Raw genomic sequence first — 24,791 nt, forward strand, 5'->3', positions numbered from 1 at the left:
GTCCGGTGCGTCTGTCCAAATTACCACTAATAAAAGTGGCTGTTGATTGCTCTTGATATAACGACAAACGCAGTAACAGTACCAATTTTTATATGCTGACACAGAAGTTTGCTTGTAATTCAAGTTGCAAATCATATGTGATGCGCACATTATATATAGTACGGATTGATATTTGAAAGTATTGTGATTGTAAGTATATGCACATTTTCTGTTATCAACAAATCCTGTTATCTTGTGCGTGACACGTCTGATAATGACCTTATTTTGATAGATAATACGTTGCTCCGGTCTCTTCTTCTCTGGTCATTTCAGGAGTTAAGATGTCAGAAGGTTACGATGCCAACTACGATGAGGTATTATGCATAAGTAGTATTTGTAAGTATTGGAGTTACAAGGGATTTACTCAAGGAATTTCTTTACTTAATCAACGAATATGTTTAATTACGATTCTCTTATAGCAGCCTGTTCTAAAATTTCCACACTGTTTACATATGCGTGTATTAATGGAACGTTGTAATCAAGTCTTACAAAATTTTAATTCTAAATTTTATGCGTGTATAGAGATTTGGTTTTATAATATCTATCATTTTTATACAGGAACACCCAAGAAATCTTATTCCAGAACTGTGTCGGCAGTTTTATCATCTCGGATGGGTGACTGGTACTGGTGGCGGTATCTCCATAAAACATGAGTTAATATCTACAGTAAGGGCCGTGGCACATAGAAAAACTTAAGCAGTAAGCAAATCAGCTAATCACAGTCAAGAACTTAAGGCACGGCCCTGAGCGGTAGCGAATCCATACCGTTGATTTCCTTACTGCTTAAGTTTTTCTATGTGCCACGGCCTTGATACTTGTTTTAAAAGCTTGATTGTCATATGTGCAAAACTGTCATTAAAGTATAGATATTCACAAGAATTTCTGTCCTACAGAGATAAAATCTACATAGCTCCTTCTGGTGTACAAAAGGAGCGTATGATGCCCAACGACATGTTCGTGCAAGATATCAATGGAACAGATTTGGAATTGCCTCCGCCAGAAAAGAAACTGAAGAAGTCGCAATGCACTCCGCTATTTATGTGTGCCTATTTAAGAAGGCACGCAGGTGCTGTGATTCACACCCATTCGAAGTTCGCTGTGATGGCAACACTGCTATGGCCTGGGAAAGAAGTCAGGCTCACTCATCTCGAGATGATAAAAGGTATGCATATACATTTAAATCATCTCTTCAAGTCCATTTACAGTTGATTTCAAATTGACAACGACATAAAACTGTTCGACTTACGCAGGCATATGGAATCAGAAAGAAGGTAGAGCGTATCGTTACGACGAGGAGCTGGTAATACCGATCATAGAAAACACTCCCTTTGAGAAGGATTTAAGGGACGATTTAGATAAAACTATCGTTGATTACCCTGAGACTTGCGCTGTATTGGTACGCAGACATGGGATTTATGTGTGGGGCAATTCTTGGCAACAGGCAAAAACTATGTAAGCAATTTTACTATCACATGTCGCAATAAAATTTATTTAACGATCTTTGTCTTAAAATGTCTTCTTTTTCTTTTTACAGGACGGAGTGTTACGATTATTTGCTCGACATCGCAGTTCAAATGAAACAATATGGATTAGATCCGTCGATAACTCCAAATGATTATGAATTAAAATACCAGGCAAATAATACATTAGGATAGTCAGTAATTTTAATATAAAATCAATTTTTTGCTATAATTCTATGCCATGGTGCCATAATTCTATGTATCTCTAAGCTAATATATATTTTTTAGACATTAAACGTATATAAAAATCAAAATAAAAAATAAATTATAAAATTTTGATTATAATTTACATATTCCACATGTATATGCACTATTGTATGCATGTTATGTTTATAAAGCGTAAATAGTATGGATATTTTCAAGTACGTGTGTCAAATGATGCCAATTGTTTTCTAATCTTTGCTAGCTCGATCTTTTCCTCATCGCTCATATGACAATCTTTTCAGTCGGATCTATCTATATATTTAATATTCTGTCGGATGCTAATATTTCTCTACCGAATTGTAATGGGAAGAGTCTTTCTTAATCCTATAATACAAGATTTCTCCATCCGATAATTCTACATAAAAATATTTACTAAAAAAGAACAAGAGGATTTGTTATCACCGCGAGTGTTAATATATGAGCAAAGTTAGGACACACACTTCGCCCGAAGTGGTGGAGCGTTCAACCTATAAGTTCATCATCTGGAGGATCGGACAGATGCGAAAGAGCCTTGAATAAAGTAATGCTCCGCATTGTGCCTCACATTTTTTAATGTTTATTCAACATTGTTAACATGTGGCACGTTTTCTAGCGTTGAAGCTGAGAGTAGACATTGTATCTTTTTTTTTTAGATACACAAAGAGGATTTTTTCTTAGAATTTACTCTGAAAATCATGGTAGAGTTAAGACAGTATTACGAAGAATTTTATGTGTGTGTGTGTGTGTGTGTGTGTGTGTGCGAGCTATATTGATTAATATTTATTATAACGAAAAATATTAATATCCATTACAATAAAATATAAAACATGTTTGATCAATTTTACTAAAATATATAGTAAAATTTCAATAATTTTTCAAAAATTGCAACCAGTTTGGTAATTCTTATTACGTTGTTTGTAAAATGCTTTCTGTATATTTCAAAAATTTCTATTATTACCGGTAATATTTGATTAGTTGCTAAGTTGTCCCAAATTTGTAGTAAATTTAACAGTAAAATATAATAAAAAACTCTCCATGTAGAACTTTTTGTCTATTTCGGTATATCATTAGTAATTGTCATTGAATGTACCGTTTTTCGCTTATACCTACGCGGCGTTTCGGCACTTCTGATACATATAATACATACTAGATCATTCATGATAATTAAGATCTACGCAACAGGTATTTATAACGCCGCGCGAAAATTGCAAGATAGAGGGATTTCTGGCGCATGCGTAGTAGCGCGCAAAGCGTAATTATTTTACACACACGTATGTAGATTGTTTCACATAAGGCGCTTCCTGAGCTACATTTGCGCTGAAAGAATTTATAACGGTTGCAACGAATGTTGGTATTCATGTAATAAAGTCGACTGCAAACGCATAAACCATATATTGTTTAATTTCTAAAAATTTTCAGAAACAATATATTCTTTTAAACATATATTATTCTCTTCTTGTAATGGGTCTAACGATACCTATATTTCGGTAAAAAATATACGTTACTAATCGTCAGAAACGGCTCGCGTCAATACGTATATTACGTATTATACGCGTCAGAAATCTCACGGTCTCTCAATTGACACTGCGCCGCGCCCGACGAAGTATATCTCGTTTGTCTCACAATCAGTTTGTCTGTTATACTGTTCGTGTCACGATGGATTTATCGTGGCTTTCGTCGCCCTTTGCGCTATTATTGATTACTCTGGTCGTCATCGGCGTCCTGAAAATTGTCGCTGTGGTGCATCATACATATTTTTATTGGAAGAATAAGGGTGTACCTTACCTGCCCAATTCACTATCATCTTTTATAATGAGTTGGAAATTCATTCTGGGTCGCATCAGTATTATCGACCATATTCAATATACACATAATTACTTTCCGGACGCAAAATATGTTGGAATAGTGGATATTATGTCATCAGGTATGCTGTTGCGCGATCCTGAGCTAATCAGAGACATTATGGTAAAGGAATTTGAATCCTTCCCGGATCATCGCAGTTTCATCGACCCAAGCGTTGAACCGCTATTTGGCAGGAACGTCTTCAACTTGCGCGGAGATCGTTGGAAAGAAATGAGGAATACATTAAGCCCCACTTTCACCGCCAGCAAGATGAAGTTCATGTTTGATCTGATATCGGAATGTGCTCACAATTTCGTTAATTATTTGGTCGATCATCCGGAAGTCTGTCATGCGATCGAAACGAAGGGGGCCTTTCGACGATACACCACCGACGTAATTGCTACGACAGCTTTTGGCATAAGTGTGAATTCTATGAAAGATCAAGACAATGAGTTCTATATGAGAGGAATAGAGGCTACCAAATTTTCTGCTGGACCACTAATGATGGTTAAGATGATGTTATTTCGCGCGTGTCCACGGCTCGCTAAATCAATAGGTCTGTCTTTTTTCCCGCCGGCTACTTTCAAGTTTTTCAAGAAGATCGTGGAGGAAACTATTAGGACGCGGGAAGAACAAGGCATCGTCAGGCCGGACATGATTCATTTATTAATGCAGGCTCGGGACAAAGAAAGTGCCGATGTACATAAGATGACATTAGATGACATTGTTTCGCAAGCCTTTATCTTTTTCTTCGCTGGTTTCGAAACATCTGCGGCGCTGATGTGTTTCGTTGCTCACGAGCTGGCAGTTAACCGAGATATACAAGATCGTTTGCGCGAGGAGGTACAACAACACCTTGCCGAAGGAAACGGTGAGATTACTTACGAGTCGCTGTCGAAGATGTCTTACATGGATATGGTGATCTCCGAGACTCTCAGAAAGTATCCACCGATGATCATGACGGACAGAGTTTGCGTTAAGAGATATGAACTACCTCCGTTGCGACCAGGCTGCAAGAATGTGATCGTCGAACCTGACGATGTATTGATAGTTGCCATTCACAGTTTACATCGCGATCCGAAGTACTTTCCGAACCCGGATAAGTTCGATCCCGAAAGATTCAGCGAGGAGAACAAAGACAAAATTTTACCGTACACTTACCTACCATTCGGTCACGGACCTAGAAAATGTATCGGCAATCGGTTTGTTCTCATGGAGGCTAAGATTTTGATGGCACATCTTTTACAAAAGTTTACTCTGAAGACTACGGAAAAGACTGTCGAACCAATCGTATACGCTAAAAAGGAGTTTGCGTTGCAACCTGTTGGCGGATTCTGGATTGGCTTGGAAAAGAGAGAAACGTAAAAATCTTGTACGTAATACATTATCGTACAATGTAGTTGTGTTTGGAACAAAATTGCCGGATTTTTAACTTTTAAGATATTCAACGCGTATACACTTTGGAAGATGACTAAAGTGTACAATAACATGTTTTGCGATGTATTACGTCATTGTATATATACAAAGCGAATAACCAAGTTTTTGCTATAGTGAGGAATAAAAAAATAAAATATTACGATAAACATCATGACTTGCGTAGACTCTCAAGTCTACTTGATTGTGATCGTTTTTAATGATTTTTATATAACTTTCACTTGTCGCTAAATAGAATAGTAGAAATAATAGAGTCAATATATCGTTAATTCTTCATATAAGAACGTCGTGCAAAAGTCTTTCGCACATTTTTCTTTCGAAATTTCTTTTTAGTTCAAATTATGTTTATTGTAATATATTTATTGTAAATTTAAACGTTTGATGTTATAGTATTATATATATTTAAATAAGTATGACAAAACAATATCATTAATAGCTGATGTAGCACGCTGTAATATTGCATATGTGCATTTATAATATTTTTCAATAATATTTTTTTATAAATAAGATATTCAAATTTTTAATCAAATCAAGTCATTATTTTGTTGTAGCTATAATATAAAATATAAACAATCAAATTATATTAAACTAGCAATTAAAGCATTTGACATTTTTCATATTTTAGCATGTGTGGCGGTCAGCTGTCCACCACGAGCGCGCGTACCGTGGTGGACAGCTGACCGCCACAGCATGTGACAGATTTCGGAGATTGTTAATCAGATATGAATGTGAATCAGATATGATTAATTCTCTGAGATTAGATTGTATATAAAAAGGTATCAACGACTCTTTTGATTCGGTGTTTCAGGAAATGATCTATTCCGGCTATTTAAGATACATCATGGAGGATTCCAACGGATCTGAATACGAGAATGATGTTGGGCCACCCGTAAAAACGGTCTTATAGCGGGTCGGCTATCCGCGTTCATCATCATCATCAAAGCCTCCGTTCGATGACTGATTAGACGCGTATCTCTCTCCTTTCCTGTCTTTGAGCTAATCTAGCTTTTGTCTGAAAGTAGAGTATCCTACGTTTTTTATTATTTGCGAACATTAATCTAATCTGATTAATCTAATCCACCTCTCTTTATTCCTATCTCCGTCTCCAATCTCCGTCACGAACTAATCCTTTGTGTCTTAGTAGGTATGCTACCATCGTATCTCTTTTACTCTTTATTGTTTTCATTCGAAATTTATTATTAATTCAAATTATGTTTGTTGTGATTTATTGTAAATTTAAGTGTTCAATGTTATGGTATTATATATATTTAAATAAGTATAACAAAACAATATCATTAATAGCCGATGTAGCACGCTATTATATGCTATATTGCATATGTGTATTTATAATATTTTTTTATAAATAAGATTTTTTAAATTTCTAATAAAATTAAGAGTCACTATTTTGTTATAGCTGTAATATAAAATACAAACAATCTAATTATAATAAACTATCAAAGTATTTGACATTTTTTATAGCATATGTGACACATTTCGATCAAAAATTGTTAATCAGTTATGATTATTTCCCTGAGATTAGATAGTATATAAAAAAAATAAGGAAAACATCCATTACATGCTTATTGTTAGTGCAAAATGCGTAGATAGTTATTAAGTTAAATTGATTACCTACACAAACGTTTACAAATGAAAATTAATTGTTATGGATTGCGATATTTCTGATAGATTTCTTTTCAATGTTCTTAAGAGTTTTTTCATGTGATTATAGAAATATAATGTTACTTTGTCATATTGTTATATCGAGAATAATATCATGCGAGAATGATAAGATAATGAAAATAAGATGAAATCGATTGCAATGTTTTGGATCTTGAAAGCCACCTTCATATATGAATGCAATTTATCCTCTCGTAAACATACGCTGTATATTTTATCTTTTATCTTATTCTTATTTTTTATTAATTAGAATTAATGTACAATATACTCTTTTAATTTCTTTCTTGAAAATATGACTTTGTCAAAATTTATTTCGAGGGAATTACGAGCGTTTTGTTTTGACATGATATATCAACTTTTAAGAACTAGTTTTAAAAATAATAATTTTTTACTATTTATACTCATATAATATTTATAGATAATATTTTCTGTAACTTAAATAATACTTGACACGTTGTTCATACTAAGTCGTTTACATTTTCTTACTTTCCATAAACGATAAAGTTTTTTGAATTTCTGATTATTTCCAGAAATTCACTTCATACTTAAGTCATATTTAAAAGCAATCGATAAGTTATATTTTCTGTAATATATGATTTTCTGGAACAATATTTGTTAAGTGTTTTTAAAAAGATTTAATAATCGATGAATCGAAGAGTTTTGATTTTAATTTAATCACTATTTTTAGTAAGTTTGATAAAATAACGCATGTTTGATGATTCTTTTATTGCCAGTTCGGGACTTAACTTAAAAAAGGAACGAGAGAAACTTGAAAATTTAAACAGAGGGGCATCGAGGGAAGTTATTTTCGCAGGTTAATTGTTTGAAATACAGATGTTTTCTGTAGAAAAACAACGTGAAGGGCATGCCGATAATGTTTAATTGGTTGCCAAGTTGTCCCAAATTTGTAGTAAATTTAACAGTAAAATATAATGAAAAATTCTCTCCATATAGAATTTCTTGTCTATATTTCGGTACGTATATTATTAGTAATTGTCATCGAATGTACCGTTTCTCGCTTATACCTACGCGGCGTTTCGGCACTTCTGATGATACATATAATACGTATAGCGCAATTGACATATCTAGATAATTGCACGTCATTCCTCCCGCTTCTTTTCTTCTCACAATTAGTTTCTCTTTTTTTCCCGAAATGTCAGGATTTATTCGGCCAATGTCATGCCGTGCATTTAAACCGACTAATATATCTTGTGCAATTACTGATGCAGCAACATGTATTATCCCAATAATTTCTCCCTCCCATCTTCGTTTCATTCATGGTGAATAAGATCTACGCAACAGGTATTTATAACGCCGCGTCAGTATTGCGACGAGATTGTGGCATTTCTGGCGCATGCGTAGTAGCGCGCAAATCGTAATTATTTTACACACACGTATGTAGATTGTTTCACATAAGGCGCTTCCTGAGCTACATTTGCGCTGAAAGAATTTATAACGGTTGCAACGAATGTTGGTATTCATGTAATAAAGTCGACTGCAAACGCATAAACTTATATTGTTTAATGTCTAAAAATCTTCAGAAACAATATTCTTTTAAACATATATTATTCTCTTCTTGTAATGGGTCTGACGATACCTATATTTCGGTGAGAAATATACGTTACTAATCGTCAGAAACGGCTCGCGTCAATACGTATATTACGTATTATACGCGTCAGAAATCTCACGGTCTCTCAATTGACACTGCGCCGCGCCCGACGAAGTATATCTCGTTTGTCTCACAATCAGTTTGTCTGTTATACTGGTCGTGTCACGATGGATTTATCGTGGCTTTCGTCGCCCTTTGCGCTGTTATTGATTACTCTGGTCGTCATCGGCGTCCTGAAAATTGTCGCTGTGGTGAATCATACATATTTTTATTGGAAGAATAAGGGTGTACCTTACCTGCCAGATTCGCTATCATCTTTTATAACGGGTTGGAAATTGCTTCTGGGTCATATCAGTTTTGTCGATCATTTTCAATATCTATACAATTACTTTCCGGACGCAAAATATGTTGGACTAATGGAATTTAGCAGGCCTGCCGTGCTACTGCGCGATCCTGAGCTGATCAGAGACATCATGGTGAAGGAATTTGAATCCTTCCCGGATCATCGCAATTTCATCGACCCAAGCATTGAACCGTTAATTGGCAAGAACGTCTTCGCCTTGCGCGGAGATCGTTGGAAAGAAATGAGGAATACATTAAGCCCCTCTTTCACCGCCAGCAAGATGAAGTTCATGTTTGACCTGATATCGGAGTGTTCTTACAATTTCGTTAATTATTTGGTCGATCATCCGGAAGTCTGTCATGCGATCGAAACGAAGGAGGCCTTTCGACGATACACCACCGACGTAATTGCTACGACAGCCTTTGGCATAAGTGTAAATTCAATGAAAGATCGAGACAATGAGTTCTATATAAGAGGAATAGAGACTATCAAATTTGCTACTGGACCGCTAATGATGTTTAAGATGATGTTATTTCAGGCGTGTCCACGGCTCGCTAAATCAGTAGGTCTGTCTTTTTTCCCGCTGGGTACTACCGAGTTTTTCAAGAAGATCGTGGAGGAAACTATTAGAGCGCGGGAAGAGCAAGGCATCGTCAGGCCGGACATGATTCATTTATTAATGCAGGCTCGGGACAAAGAAGGTCCCGGTGTACGTAAGATGACATTAGATGACATCGTTTCGCAAGCCTTTATCTTTTTCTTGGCTGGTTTCGAAACATCTGCGACGCTGATGTGTTTCGCTGCTCACGAATTAGCAGTTAATCAAGATATACAAGATCGTTTGCGCGAGGAGGTACAACAGCATCTTGCCGAAGGAAACGGTAAGATTTCTTACGAGTCGCTGTCGAAGATGTCTTACATGGATACAGTGATCTCCGAGACTCTTAGAAAGTATCCGCCGTCGATCATCACCGATAGACTTTCGGCTAAGAGATATGAACTACCTCCGTCGCGACCAGGCTGCAAGAATGTGATTGTCGAACCCAACCATGTATTGATATTTCCCATTTATAGTTTACATCACGATCCGGGGTACTTTGTGAATCCGGATAAGTTCGATCCCGAAAGGTTTAGCAAGGAGAACAAAGACAAAATTTTACCGTACACTTATCTACCATTCGGTCACGGACCTAGACAATGTATCGGCAATCGTTTTGCTCTCATGGAGACTAAGATTCTGATAGCTCAACTTTTACAAAAGTTCACTCTAAAGACTACGGAAAAGACTGTCGAACCAATCGTATACGCTAAAAAAGAGTTTGCGTTGCAACCTGTTGGCGGATTCTGGATTGACTTGGAAAAGAGAGAAACGTAAAAATCTTGTACGTGATACATTATCGTACAATGTAGTTGTGTTTGGAACAAAATTGCCGGATTTTTAACTTTTAAGATATTCAACGCGTATACACTTTGGAAGATGACTGAAGTGTACAATAACATGTTTTGCGATGTATTACGTCATTGTATATACAAAGCAAATAACCAAGTTTTTGTTATAGTGAGTAATAAAAAAATTAAGTGTTACGATAAACATCATGACTTGCGTAGACTCTCAAGTCTACTTAATTGTGATCGTTTTTCGAATAATTTATATAACTTCCACTTGTCGCGCGCTAAATAGTACAGTAATAGAAATAATATAGTCAAAATATCGTTAATTCTTCGTATAAGAACGTCGCGCAAACGTCCTTCGCACATTTTTCTTTCGAAATTTATTATTAATTCAAATTATGTTTGTTGTAATTTATTGTAAATTTAAGTGTTCGATTTTATGGTATTATATATATTTAAATAAGTATAACGAAACAATATCATTAATAGCCAATGTAGAGCACACTATTATGCTATTGCATATGTGTATTTATAATATTTTTCAAGAATATTTTTTTATAACTTATAGATTTCTTAAATTTCTAATAAAATTAAGAGTCACTATTTTGTTATAGCTATAATATAAAATATAAACAATTTAATTATAATAAACTAACAAAGCATTTGACATTTTTTATAGCATATTTCGATCAAAAATTGTTAACCAGATATATGATTGTGAATCAGATATGATTACTTCTCTGAGATTAGATATAGTAATACATAAAAAAATAAGGGAAACAAACCATTACACATATCGTTAGTGCAAAATCCGCAGATAATTCTTAAATTAAATTAATTACCTACACAAACGTTTAAAATAATAATTTAATTGTTATTGATTGAGCGTAAAAAGAGCAAGCCGATAATGTTTGATTGGTTGCCAAGTTGTCCTAAATTTGTAGTAAATTTAACAGTAAAATGTAAAGAAAATTTTTCTTCGTGTAGAACCTTTTTTTATTTCAAAATATGAAGTATAGGTAATTAACTGTTATCGAATGTACTGTTTCTCGCGCTTCACATACCTACGCGCGATTTGCACTTCTGACACATATAATACATATATAGCGCAATTGATATATCTAGATAATTGTGCGTCACCCCTTCCATCGCTTCTTTCCGTTTCACAATTAGTTCCTCTTTTTTTCCGAGCAAAATGTCAGGATTTACTCGGCTAGTGTCGTGCGCATTTCAACTGATTATTATTAATATAGCTTGTGCAATTACTGATGCATCATGTACATATCATCGCAATAACATCGAAAGGTGTATCTCCCTCCCATCTTCGTTTCATTCACGATAAGATCTTACGCAACATGTATTTATAACGCTGGGCTAGTATCGGGAGATTGCGGGATTTCTGGCGCATGCGTATTAGCGCGTAGTGGTCAACACGTGATTATTTTACATGCTCGTATGTAGATTGTTTCGCATAAGGCGCTTCTTGGGTTACATTTGCGCGGAAAGAAGTTACAGCGATTGCAACAAATGTTGGTATTCATGTAATAAAGTTGACTGCAGACGCATAAATTATATTGTTTAATTTCTAAAAATCTTCAGAAACAATATTCTTTTAAACATATATTATTCTCTTATTATAATGGGTCTGACGAGGTCTATATTTCGGTGAGAAATGTACGCTACTATTAACCGTCTAAAACGGCTCGCGTTACTACGCATGCGTCAGAAATCCCGTAAACTCTTAAGCCGGTTCTACAATACGTTGCAAACGATGGCAACTACTAGTTGAAAAGTGTTAATTCTGATTGCTGATTGCCAGTTATTGTCGCCTAAAAAGTTAAAAGTTCGCCAACTCAAATGACAATCGCAATTGACAAGCGCGACGTGGAAAGAATACCTTTCAATTAGCAGTTGCTATCGTTTACAACGTATTGTAGAACCGGCTTTATAACAGTGCGTCGCATCCGACGAAGTATCCCTAGAGTTCTTTAGTACTAGAGGAACTGTAAGTATCCCGTTTGTCTCACAATCAGTTTGTCTGTTATACTGGTCGTGTCACGATGGATTTATCATGGCTTTCGTCGTCCTTTGCGCTATTATTATTGATTACTCTGGTCGTCATCGGCGTCCTGAAAATTGTCACTGTGGTGCATCATACATATTCTTACTGGAAGAATAAAGGTGTACCGCACCTGCCAGTTACGCTATCAAGTTCTATAACGGATTGGAAATTGTTTCTGGGTCGCATCAGTTTTGCCCATTATTTTCAATATCTATACAATTACTTTCCTGACGCAAAATATGTTGGAATAATGGATTTTGGCATGCCTGCCGTGCTACTGCGTGATCCTGAGCTGATCAAAGACGTCATGGTGAAAGATTTTGAATCCTTCCCGGATCATCGCAGTTTCGTCGACGACAGCGTGGAACCTCTATTTGGCAGGAACATCTTCGCCTTGCGCGGAGATCGTTGGAGAGAAATGAGGAATACATTAAGCCCTTCTTTCACCGCCAGCAAGATGAAGTTCATGTTTGACCTGATATCGGAATGTTCTCACAATTTCGTTAATTATTTGGTCGATCATCCGGAAGTCTGTCATGCGATCGAAACGAAGGGGGTTTTTAGACGATACACCAACGACGTAATTGCTACGGCAGCCTTTGGCATAAGTGTGAATTCAATGAAAGATCGAGACAATGAGTTCTATATGAGAGGAACAGAGACCAAATCTTCTTCTGGACCGCTAACGATAGCTAAGATCATGTTTCTTCGCGTGTGTCCACGGCTCGCTAAATCAATCGGTCTGTCTTTTTTCCCGACGACTACTTCTGAGTTTTTCAAGAAGATTGTGGGGGAAACTATTAAAGTGCGGGAAGAGCAAGGTATCGTCAGACCGGACATGATTCATTTATTAATGCAGGCTCGGGACAAAGAAGGTGCCGGTGTACATAAAATGACCGTGGATGACATCGTTTCGCAAGCCTTTATCTTTTTCTTGGCTGGTTTCGAAACATCTGCGACGCTGATGTGTTTCGCTGCTCACGAACTGGCAGTTAACCAAGATGTACAGGATCGTTTGCGCGAGGAAGTAGAACAGCATCTTGCCGAAGAAAATGGTGAGATTTCTTACGAGTCGATATCGAAGATGTCTTACATGGATATGGTGATCTCCGAGACTCTTCGAAAGTATCCGCCGGCGATCATCACCGATAGACTTTGCGTTAAGAGATATGAACTACCTCCGTCGCGACCAGGTTGCAAGAATGCGATCGTCGAACCCAACCATGTATTGATGTTTCCCATTTATAGTTTACATCACGATCCGGAGTACTTTCCGAACCCGGATAAGTTCGATCCGGAAAGGTTCAGCGAAGAGAATAAAGAAAAAGTTTTACCGTACACTTATCTACCATTCGGTCACGGACCTAGAAAATGTATCGGCAATCGATTTGCTCTCATGGAGACCAAGATTCTGATAGCTCATCTTTTACAAAAATTCACTCTGAAGACTACGGAAAAAACTGTCGAACCAATCATAATCGATAAAAAGGAGTTTACGTTGCAACCTGCTGGCGGATTCTGGATTGGCTTGGAGAAGAGAAAAACGTGAATAAAAAAAAATTATATTACGATAAACATCATGACTTGCGTAGACTCTTAAGTCTATTTGATTGGGCCGATCGTTTTTAATGATTTACATAACTTCCACTTGTCGCTACAAGGTATAGTAGAAATAATAGTCTTACACTTACACTTACACACACACACACACACACACACAATATTGTTAATTCTTCATGCAAGAACGAATATCTCTATCGCGCAAACGTCTTTCGCACATTTTTCTTTTGAAACTTTTTATTCGTTCAAATTATGTTTGTTGTAAAACTTACTGTAAATTAAAGCATTCGCTAGTTGCTTTCCATTTACACTCAAAGTGATCTGAGTCACTCAGTTATGTGAGTATTTTATACTCAGGTAAGATATGTCATTTTGTATTTACCTGCTTATTTTGGTGACAAAGCTATCGCATATAATAATACAGGTCCATAGCCTCACTTTTAATGTGAGTTTATTAGATTCATTAAAGCACATGATCTCGATTGTGTATATAAAAACTCAGTTGAATCTCACTTGCCAGTATGCAAAAAGAACGTACACTTAACTGAATTATGACGTCACAAGTGAGAATTATCTGAGTTTTGATGTAAATGGAAAGCAACTGCTGTTATAGTTTTTTAAATAAGTATATCAAAACAATATCATTAATAGAGCCGATGTAGCACGCTACAGTATTGCGTATGTGCATTTATAATATTTCTCAATAATATTTTTTTATAAATAAGGTTTTCAAATTTCTAATAAAATTAAGTTACATTTTGTTATAACTATATAAAATATTAACAATCTAATTATAATAAACTAGCAAAGGATTTGACATTTTTCATATTTTAGCATGTCACACATGTTGGAGATTGTTAATCAAAGATTGTTAATCAGATATGAATGTTAATCAGATATGATTCATTCTCTAAGATTAGATTGTATATAAAAAAAATGAGGAAAACAATCCATTACTCTTAGTCAGTGCAAACTGGGCAGATAATCATTAAATTAATTACCTACACAGACGTTTACAATTAAGAAATTGTTATTGATTGTGATGTTTCTGGGAGACATCTTTTTAATGTTGTTAAGAGTTTTTTATAAGAATATAGAAATATAATATTATTTTGCTATATTGTTATCGAGAATGATATCATGCGAGAATGATAAGATAATGAAAATAAGATAAATCAAATCTACCTATTGCAACAATGTTCTGGATCTTGAAATTCACATATATAAATGCAATTTATTCTTTTGTAAACATACGTTGTAAATTTTATCTTTTTTTTTATTTTTATTTTTTATTAATTAGAATTGATGTACATCATACTCGTTTAATTTCTTTGTTGAAAATGTGATTTTGTCGAAATTAATTTCGAGCGAATTCCAAGCTTTTTGATTTGACTTGATATATCAACTTGAATACCAGTTTAAAAAATAATCATTTTTTGCTATTTACACTCATATAATATTCACAGATAATATTTTCTGTAACTTAAATAATACTCAATACGTTATTTATACTAAGCGTTCGCATTTTCTTACTTTCTATAAACGATTTTTTGAATTTCTGATTACTTCCAGAAATTCACTTCATACTTAAGTCATATTTAAAAGCAATCGATAAGTTATATTTTCTGTAATGTATGATTTTCTGCAACAATATTTGTTAAGTAATTTTTGAAAAGATTAATAATCGATGAATCGAAGAGCTCTGATTTTAATTTAATTACTACTTTTAGTAAATTTGGTAAAATGATGTATGTTTGATGATTTTTTTATGACTAGTTTAAACAAGGGCATCGAGAAAAGTTATTTTCGCATTTAATTGTTTAAAATACAGACGTCTTATATAAAAAAACAACGTGAAGGGCATTCTTCCTTCATCTATTGGCGAGTTTTGAATGTTTCATGTCAGACAGTTTGTGGCTAAAAGACAGTTTCGTTCCGTTTCATTCTCCAATTGTTATTCATATTGATAATATTTCCACTAGTCTGTTTTTATTAATATATAGTGACTGTTATATATATGTAAATATATCTTTTGTAATATATACGGAAGAATAAATGTGATCACATTTTATAAAAATATTTTACCGGAGTGTAAATTTTTCTTCACGAGAAAATTAAAGTCTTTTTCCTTTCTGAAAACCAGAGTTGAAACAGAGGTAACAACTCCTATTATAAATCTCTCACAAAAATGTTTTGTTACTATTGTTCTTCAGGCTTCAGCTGCTCTTTGGGTTTTTCCAAAGTATAAAGGAAAGGAGAGAGGTGCGTGCGCGTATTCACCTAACTGGGAAATTTCAGACCCTTCTCAGGCTGACCGATGGTGGAGCTTAAAATAAGGGTGTTTTTCACAGCTTACCTATTCCTATCGGGAAACAGCGTTAATTGGGATGAGCAAGAGTAAAGTAAAGCAGAGAGGAAACATTGGTACAGCACCAAGAGAAAATAAAGAGTCTCTCGGAAATAAAAAAAGAAAGTATTGAAAACTTAGTTTCCGATATCTTTCTCAAGGCTTCAGTTTCAATCCCGCGTTCTCTGGACTTGGTTTGGTAAGTGAATTTTACTTCTCTTTGCCGGTTAGTCCCAATTTTAGTTGCTCCGCAACTTTCCTTTTCTTCTTCTGAGTAAATAAATAAAATAAATATTTAAAAAATAAAAGCAAACTTACATATAAAGGGCTAACTTCCAATCAATTCTTACATTGATTTATCTAAAAAACTCTATTTTAATATGCAATAATATTAACATAGAGGAAAGTCCCCTATTATGAGACAGGATCCTAATATGAGATATGTTAAGCTAAAAGGCCCTATATAGGCCCCATCTGTTGATCCCACCATGAAAAAACTCCGCCATCTCATATTAGGATCCTATCTCATAATAGGGGACTTTCCTCTATATCTAATACATTAATATGTCAATACTATTATTTGGACATGTACCTATATTAATTCTTATAAAATTAAACTTGAATAATCGTCGATACTTCACATTTTAAATTCTATGATTGTTAATACAAATACAACATAAATTTTGTTCATAAAGTCACGTATATAATTTTTTGGCGCATATTAAAATGTTATATAAGTTTTCACACTATTCATATATGCGTGTATTAATGGACGTTAAAATCAGGTTTTACAAAATGTTAGTTCTAAAATTTATGTGTATAGATTTGGTTTTATAATATATATCATTTTTATACAGGAACACCCTAGCAATCTTATTCCCGAACTACGTCGGCTGTTTTATCATCTCGGATAGGTGCCTGATATTGGTGGGTATCTCCATAAAACATGAGTTAATATCTGCAGTAATACTTGTTTTAAAAGCTTGATTGTCACATGTGCAAAACTGTTATTAAAGTATAGATATTCACTAAAATTTCTGTCCTACAGCGATAAAATCTACATAGCTCCTTCTGATGTACAAAAGGAGCGTATGATGCCCAACGATATATTCGTGCAAGATATCAATGAAACAGATTTGGAATTGCCTCCGCCAGAAAAGAAACTGAAGAAGTCGCAATGCACTCCGATATTTATGTGTGCCTATTTAAGAAGGCACGCAGGTGCTGTGATTCACACCCATTCGAAGTTCGCTGTGATGGCAACACTGCTATGGCCTGGGAAAGAAGTCAGGCTCACTCATCTCGAGATGATAGAAGGTATATACATTTAAATCGTACCTCCAAGTCTCTCTCCATTTACAGTTAATTTCAAATTGATAATGACATAAAACTGTTCGACTTACGTAGAAATATAGAATAGAAAAGAGGGTAGAGTGTATCATTACGACGAGGAGCTGATAATATCAATCATAGAAAGCACTCTTTTTGAGAAGAATTTAAGGGATGACTTAGATAAAACTATCGTTGGTTTTCTTGAGACTGGCGCAGTATTGGTACGCAGACATGGGATTTATGTGTGGGGCAATTCTTGGCAAAAGCCAAAATCTATGTAAGCTACTTTACTATCACATGTTGCAATAAAACTTATTTAACGAACTTTGTCTTAAAATGTCTTCTTTTACTTTTTACAGGACAAAATGTTACAATTATTTGCTCGACATCGCAGTTCAAATGAAATAATGTGAATTAGATTCATCGACAACTCCAAATGATTGTTAAAGTATTAAGTATTAAGCAAATAGTAAATTAGGATAGTCAGTAATATTAATAATAATATAAAATTTATTTCTGGGCCATGATGCCATAATTCTATGTATCTCTAAGCTATGTACATTTTTTAGACATTAAACGTATACAAAAGTTAAAATTAAAATAAATTATAAAATTTAAATTATAATCACATATTCCATATGTATATACACTATTGTATGCATGTTATGTTTATAAAGCGTAAATAGTACGGATATCTTCAAGTATGTATGTCAAATGATGCAAAGTGTTTTCTAATCTTCTTTGCTAGCTTGGTTTCTTGGCTCATATGACAATCTATTCAGTCGAATCTATCTATATTTATTATATTTAATACTCTGTTTTTCTTAATCCCTTAATACAAAATATCTCCATCCGATAATTCTACATAAAAATATTTATTAAAAAAGAACAAGAGGAATAGTTACCACCACGGGTGTTGATATGAGCAAAATGTTAGGGCACACACTTCGTCCGAAGTGATGGAACACTCAATCTATAAATTCATCAAATGGAGGATCGGACATATATGTGAAAGAGCTTTGAATAAAGTAATGCTCTGCATTATGCCTCATATTTTTAAATGTTCATTCAACATTGTTCACATGTGGCTTGTCTTATAACGTTGAAGCTGAGAAGAAACATATCTTTTTTTGGTGTGATACACAGAAAGAATTTTCTCTTAGAATTTACCCTAAAAATCGTGTTTTTATATTTTGGATTGGTTCTATTATCAATCAGCATACAGTAGATCAATGACCAGTCTCTTACTCTTGAAGGTCTCTATTCACAATAATATCGTAAGGCGTTTCTCCCTCCCATCTTCGTTTCATTCGCGATAAGATCTGCGCAACACGTATTTATTATAACGCCGCGCTAGTATTGGAAGATTGCGGGATTTCTAGCACATGCGTAGTAGCATGCAATGGTCAACACGTGATTATTTTACATGCTCGTATGTAGATTCTTTTGCATAAGGCGCTTCCTGGACTACATTTGCGTGGAAAGAAGTTATAACGGTTGCAACGAATGTTATATTCATGTAATAGAGTCGACTGCAAACGCATAAACTATATTGTTTAATTTCTAAAAACCTCCAGAGACTATTTTCTTTAACACGTATTATTCTCTTCTTATAGTGGATTTTCGACGACACCTATAGTTCGGTGAGAATTGTACGCAACTAATCGTCTGAAACGTATTGCGTTACTACGCGTGCGTCAGAAATCTCGTAATCTCTCAACACTCCGCACGGCCGACGATATATCCCGTTTGTCTCAGTGTGTCTGTTATATTAATGTCGTGTCGCGATGGATTTATCGTGGCTTTCGTCGCCCTTCGCGCTATTATTGATTACACTGGTCGTCATCGGCGTCCTGAAAATTGTCGCTGTGGTGCATCATGCATATTTTTACTGGACGAATAAAGGTGCACCTTACCTGCCAGATTCATCTCTTATAACGGGTTGGAAAATGATTATGGGTCGCATCAGTATTGCCGATTATTTTCAATATACATACAATTACTATCCGGATGCAAAATATGTTGGATTAATGGAATTTGGCAAGCCTGGCGTGCTAGTGCGTGATCCTGAGCTGATCAAAGACATCATGGTGAAGGAGTTTGAATCCTTCCCGGATCATCGCAGTTTCATCGATGCAAGCGTGGAACCGCTATTTGGCAAGAACATTTTATCCTTGCGCGGAGATCGTTGGAGAGAAATGAGGAATACATTAAGCCCCTCTTTCACCGCCAGCAAGATGAAGTTTATGTTTGACCTGATATCGGAATGTTCTCACAATGTCGTTAATTATTTGGTCGATAATCCGGAAGTCTGTCATGTGATCGAAACAAAGGAGGTCTTTAGACGATACACCAACGATGTAATTGCTACGACAGCCTTTGGCATAAGTGTGAATTCTATGAAAGATCCAGATAATGAATTCTATATGAGAGGAATAGAGATCTCCAAATTTTCTTCCGGGCTGCTAGCAATAGCTAAGTTTATGTTATTTCGCGCGTGTCCACGGCTCGCTAAATCAATAGGTCTGTCTTTTTTCCCGCCGGCTACTTCTCAGTTTTTTAAGAAGATCGTGGAAGAAACCATTAGAACGCGGGAAGAGCAAGGTATCGTCAGACCGGACATGATTCATTTATTAATGCAGGCTCGGGACAAAGAAGGTGCCGGTTTACATAAAATGACATTGGATGATATAGTTTCGCAAGCCGCTATGTTTTTCTTCGCTGGTTTCGACACATCTTCGACGCTGATGTGTTTCGCTGTTCACGAGCTGACAGTTAATCAAGGTATACAAGATCGTTTGCGTGAGGAGGTACAACAGCATCTTGCCGAAGGAAACGGTAAGATTTCTTACGAGTCGCTGTCGAAGATGTCTTACATGGATACGGTGATCTCCGAGACTCTTAGAAAGTATCCACCAACGATCCTCACCGATAGACTTTGCGCTAAGAGATATGAACTACCTCCGTCGCGACCAGGCTGCAAGAATGTGATCGTCGAACCCAACGATGTATTGATGTTTCCCATTCATGGTTTACATCACGATCCGGAGTACTTTCCGAATCCGGATAAGTTCAATCCGGAAAGGTTCAGCGAGGAGAACAAAGACAAAATTTTACCGTACACTTATCTACCATTCGGTCACGGACCTAGAAAATGTATCGGCAATCGATTTGTTCTCATGGAGGCTAAAATTCTGATAGCTCATCTTTTACAAAAGTTCACTCTGAAGACTACCGAAAAAACTGTCGAACCAATTATATATAATAAAAAGGAGTTTTCGTTGCAACCTGTTGGCGGATTCTGGATTAGCTTGGAGAAGAGAGAAACGTGAATAAAAAAAATTATATATTGTTGCCCCAAATTTGTAGTAAATTTAACAGTAAAATATAACGAAAAAATTTCTCCGTGTATAGAACTTTTTGCCCATTTCGATATATTATTGGTAATTGTCATCAAATGTACTGTTTCTTGCTTTATATATATATATATACTTACGCGGCAATTCGGAACTTCTGACACATATAATACATATAGCGCAAGCGACATATCTATATAATTGCACGTCGTTCCTCCCGCTTCTTTCCTTCTCACATACAATTTAGTTTCTCTTTCTTTCCGAGCAAAATGTCGGGATTTATTCGGCAAATGTTATGCGCATTTAAATAACTGACTGACTAATATCGTGTGCAATTATGATGCGACACATGTATCATCGCAATATTGTCGAGAGGTGTTTCTCCCTCCCATCTTCGTTTGATTCACGATAAGATCTACGCAACACGTATTGATAATGCCGCGCCAGTATTGAGAGATTGCGGGATTCCTGGCGCATGCGTATTAGCGCGCAGTGGTCAGCACGTGATTACTTTACATGCTCGTATGTAGATTGTTTCGCATAAGGCGCTTTCTGGGCTACACTTGCATGGAAAGAAGTTACAACGCGGTTGCAACACGAATGTTGGTATCTATGTAATAAAGTCAACTGCAAACGCATAAATTTATATATTATTTAATTTCTAAGAACCTCTGGAGACTATTTTCTTTAACACATATTTCTCTTCTTATAAAGGGTTTGATACCTATATTTCAGTGAGAAATATACGCTACTAATCGTCTGGAACAACTCGCGCTACTACGTGTCAGAATTCCCGCAATCACACTTAACACTGCGCCGCGCTCGACGAAGTATCTTGTTTGTCTCATAATCAGTTTGTCTGTTATACTGTCGTGTCACGATGGATTTATCGTGGCTTTCGTCGCCCTTTGCGCTATTATTGATTACTCTGGTCGTCATCGGCGTCCTGAAAATTGTCGCTGCGCTGCATCATACATATTTTTACTGGACGAATAAAGGTGTACCTTACCTGCCAGAATCATCTCTTATAACGGATTGGAAAATGATTATGGGTCGCATCAGTTTTGTCGATCATTTTCAATATGTATACAATTATTTTCCGGGCGCAAAATATGTTGGAATAATCGATTTCGGCACGCCTTGCGTACTAGTGCGCGATCCTGAGTTGATCAAAGACATCATGGTAAAGGATTTTGAATCCTTCCCGGATCATCGCAGTTTCGTCGACCCAACCGTGGAACCGCTATTTGGCAAGAACATCTTTTCCTTGCGCGGAGATCGTTGGAGAGAAATGAGGAATACATTAAGCCCCTCTTTCACCGCCAGCAAGATGAAGTTTATGTTTGACCTGATATCGGAATGTTCTCACAATGTCGTTAATTATTTGGTCGATCATCCGGAAGTCTGTCATGCGATCGAAACAAAGGAAGCCTTTAGACGATACACCACCGACGTAATTGCTACGACAGCTTTTGGCATAAGTGTGAATTCTATGAAAGATCAAGATAATGAGTTCTATATAAGAGGAATAGAGGCTACCAAATTTGCTTCTGGACTGCTAACGATAGCGAAGATGATGTTACTTCGCGCGTGTCCACGGCTCGCTAAATTAATGGGGCTGTCTCTTTTCCCGCCGGCTACTAGCAAGTTTTTCAAGAAGATCGTGGGGGAAACCATTAGAGCGCGGGAAGAGCAAGGTATCGTCAGACCGGACATGATTCATTTATTAATGCAGGCTCGGGACAAAGAAGGTGCCAGTGTACATAAAATGACATTGGATGACATCGTTTCGCAAGCCTTTATCTTTTTCTTCGCTGGTTTCGAAACATCTGCGACGCTGATATGTTTCGTTGCTCACGAGCTGGCAGTTAACCAAGATATACAAGATCGTTTGCGCGAGGAAGTAGAACAGCATCTTGCCGAAGAAAACGGTGAGATTTCTTACGAGTCGCTGTCGAAGATGTCTTACATGGATATGGTGATCTCCGAGACTCTTAGAAAGTATCCGCCGTCGATCATCACCGATAGACTTTGCGCTAAGAGATATGAACTACCTCCGTCGCGCCCAGACTGCAAGAATGCGATCGTCGAACCCAACCATGTATTGTTGTTTCCTATTTATAGTTTACATCACGATCCGACGTACTTTCCGAATCCGGATAAGTTCAATCCGGAAAGGTTTAGCGAGGAGAATAAAGACAAAATTTTACCGTACACTTACCTACCATTCGGTCACGGACCTAGACATTGTATCGGCAATCGATTTGCTCTCATGGAGACTAAGATTCTGATAGCTCATCTTTTACAAAAATTCACTCTGAAGACTACGGAAAAGACTGTCGAACCAATCGTATACGCTAAAAAGGAGTTTATGTTGCACCCTGTTGGCGGATTCTGGATTGGCTTGGAAAAGAGAGAAACGTAAAAATCTTGTATGTGATACATTATCGTACAATGTAGTTGTGTTTGGAACAAAATTGCCGGATTTTTAACTTTTAAGATATTCAACGCGTATACACTTTGGAAGATGACTGAAGTGTACAATAACATGTTTTGTGATGTATTACGTCATTATATGTACACAAAGCGAATAACCAAGTTTTTGCTATAGTGAGGAATAAAAAAATAAAATATTATGATAAACATCATGACTTGTGTAGACTCTCAAGTCTACTTAATTGTGATCGTTTTTCGAATGATTTATATAACTTCCACTTGTCGCGCGCTAAATAGTATAGTGGTAAAAATAATATAGTCAATATATCGTTAATTCTTCGTATAAGAACGTCGCGCAAACGTCTTTCGCACATTTTTCTTTCGAAATTTATTATTAATTCAAATTATGTTTGTTGTAATTTATTGTAAATTTAAGTGTTCGATGTTATGGTATTATATATATTTAAATAAGTATAACAAAACAATATCATTAATAGCCGATGTAGAGCACACTATTATGCTATTGCATATGTGTATTTATAATATTTTTCAAAAATATTTTTTTATTACTTATAGATTTCTTAAATTTCTAATAAAATTAATAAGAGTTACTATTTTGTTGTAGCTATAATATAAAATATAAACAATCTAATTATAATAAACTAATAAAACATGACATTTTTTATAGCATATTTCGATCAAAAATTGTTAATCAGATATATGATTGTGAATCAGGTATGATTACTTCTCTGAGATTAGATAGTAGTATATAAAAAAATACGGGAAACAATTCATTACACTTATTGTTAGTGCAAAATGCGCAAATAGTTGTTAAATTAAATTAAGTACCTACACAAACGTTTATAAATAAGAATTTAATTGTTATTGATTGCGATATTTCTGAGAGATATCTTTTTAATGTTGTTAAGAGTTTTTTATAAGATTAAAGAAATATAATGTTATTTTGTTATATGTCTGTCATTGTTATATCGAGGATGATATCATGCGAGAATGATAAGATAATAAAAATAAGGTAAAATCAAAGCTACCTATTGCAATAATGTTCTGGATCACGAAAGCCTCCTAGGTTCATATATGAATGCAACTTATCCTTTCGTAAATAACATACGTTGTATATTTTATCTCCCTCTTTATTTCTTTTATTAATTACAATTGATGTACATCATACTCTTTTAATTTCTGTGTTGAAAATATAACTTTGTCGAAATTAATTTTGAGCGAATTCCAAGCGTTTTGATTTGACTTGATATATCAACTTAAAAACCGGTTTTAAAAATAATAATTATTTGCTACTTATATTTATATAATATTCACAAATAATATTTTCTGTAACTCAAATAATACTTAACACGTTGTTCATACTAAGACGTTCGCATTTCCTTATCTTCCATAAACGATAAGGTTTTCCGAATTTCTGATTACTTCCGGAAATTCACTTTATACTTCAGTCATATTTAAAAGCAATCGATAAGTTATATTTTTTGTAATATAAGATTTTCAGGAACAATATTTGTTAAGCAATCGATTTTTGAAAAGATTTAAAATAATTGATGAATCGAAGAGTTTTGATTTTGATTTAACCCATTAACAACGAAGATCTTTGATTTTTCAACATGTTTTTGAACCTCATTTTCATGC

At 35.3% G+C, this 24,791-nt stretch overlaps 6 protein-coding genes across 7 annotated transcripts; all 6 read left to right on the forward strand.

The window, feature by feature from the left end:
* The first annotated feature begins 43 nt into the window (after nucleotides 1–43).
* Nucleotides 44–2,786, forward strand: LOC139777647 (probable methylthioribulose-1-phosphate dehydratase). The gene is made up of 6 exons (XM_071715213.1): nucleotides 44–189; nucleotides 272–353; nucleotides 598–692; nucleotides 933–1,201; nucleotides 1,290–1,491; nucleotides 1,574–2,786. Exons 2-6 carry the CDS (start codon nucleotides 321–323, stop codon nucleotides 1,692–1,694), a joined length of 720 nt encoding a protein of 239 aa, XP_071571314.1. The 5' UTR covers nucleotides 44–189; nucleotides 272–320; the 3' UTR covers nucleotides 1,695–2,786.
* Nucleotides 2,787–3,300: 514 nt separating this feature from the next.
* LOC139777561 (cytochrome P450 9e2-like) lies at nucleotides 3,301–6,832 on the forward strand. The gene is made up of 2 exons (XM_071715062.1): nucleotides 3,301–4,956; nucleotides 5,827–6,832. The coding sequence occupies exon 1, from the start codon at nucleotides 3,399–3,401 to the stop codon at nucleotides 4,947–4,949; it is 1,551 nt and encodes a 516-aa protein (XP_071571163.1). The 5' UTR covers nucleotides 3,301–3,398; the 3' UTR covers nucleotides 4,950–4,956; nucleotides 5,827–6,832.
* A 1,546-nt stretch (nucleotides 6,833–8,378) lies between these two features.
* Nucleotides 8,379–11,155, forward strand: LOC139777596 (cytochrome P450 9e2-like). The gene has a single exon (XM_071715147.1). It carries the CDS (start codon nucleotides 8,472–8,474, stop codon nucleotides 10,020–10,022), a length of 1,551 nt encoding a protein of 516 aa, XP_071571248.1. The 5' UTR covers nucleotides 8,379–8,471; the 3' UTR covers nucleotides 10,023–11,155.
* Nucleotides 11,156–11,761: 606 nt separating this feature from the next.
* LOC139777520 (cytochrome P450 9e2-like) lies at nucleotides 11,762–17,965 on the forward strand. 2 transcript variants are annotated; one of them, XM_071715024.1, is made up of 6 exons: nucleotides 11,762–13,762; nucleotides 15,875–16,207; nucleotides 16,866–16,935; nucleotides 17,057–17,325; nucleotides 17,416–17,617; nucleotides 17,700–17,965. In XM_071715024.1, exon 1 carries the CDS (start codon nucleotides 12,100–12,102, stop codon nucleotides 13,648–13,650), a length of 1,551 nt encoding a protein of 516 aa, XP_071571125.1. In that variant the 5' UTR covers nucleotides 11,762–12,099; the 3' UTR covers nucleotides 13,651–13,762; nucleotides 15,875–16,207; nucleotides 16,866–16,935; nucleotides 17,057–17,325; nucleotides 17,416–17,617; nucleotides 17,700–17,965. The 2 variants fall into 2 exon arrangements, with proteins under 2 accessions (XP_071571125.1, XP_071571115.1); XM_071715014.1 differs by having other exon boundaries at nucleotides 11,762–13,646.
* A 1,029-nt stretch (nucleotides 17,966–18,994) lies between these two features.
* LOC139777568 (cytochrome P450 9e2-like) lies at nucleotides 18,995–20,743 on the forward strand. Its single transcript, XM_071715093.1, has one exon. It carries the CDS (start codon nucleotides 19,128–19,130, stop codon nucleotides 20,670–20,672), a length of 1,545 nt encoding a protein of 514 aa, XP_071571194.1. The 5' UTR covers nucleotides 18,995–19,127; the 3' UTR covers nucleotides 20,673–20,743.
* Nucleotides 20,744–20,749: 6 nt separating this feature from the next.
* On the forward strand, nucleotides 20,750–24,176 carry LOC139777573 (cytochrome P450 9e2-like). Its single transcript, XM_071715106.1, has one exon. It carries the CDS (start codon nucleotides 21,577–21,579, stop codon nucleotides 23,119–23,121), a length of 1,545 nt encoding a protein of 514 aa, XP_071571207.1. The 5' UTR covers nucleotides 20,750–21,576; the 3' UTR covers nucleotides 23,122–24,176.
* The last annotated feature ends 615 nt before the right edge of the window (nucleotides 24,177–24,791 follow it).

This window comes from Temnothorax nylanderi, unplaced genomic scaffold (genome assembly GCF_030848795.1).
Source record: "Temnothorax nylanderi isolate EJ_2023f unplaced genomic scaffold, tnyl_v1.0 TNYL_tig0006_pilon, whole genome shotgun sequence".
In the NCBI taxonomy this organism is placed as follows: Eukaryota; Metazoa; Arthropoda; class Insecta; order Hymenoptera; family Formicidae; genus Temnothorax; species Temnothorax nylanderi.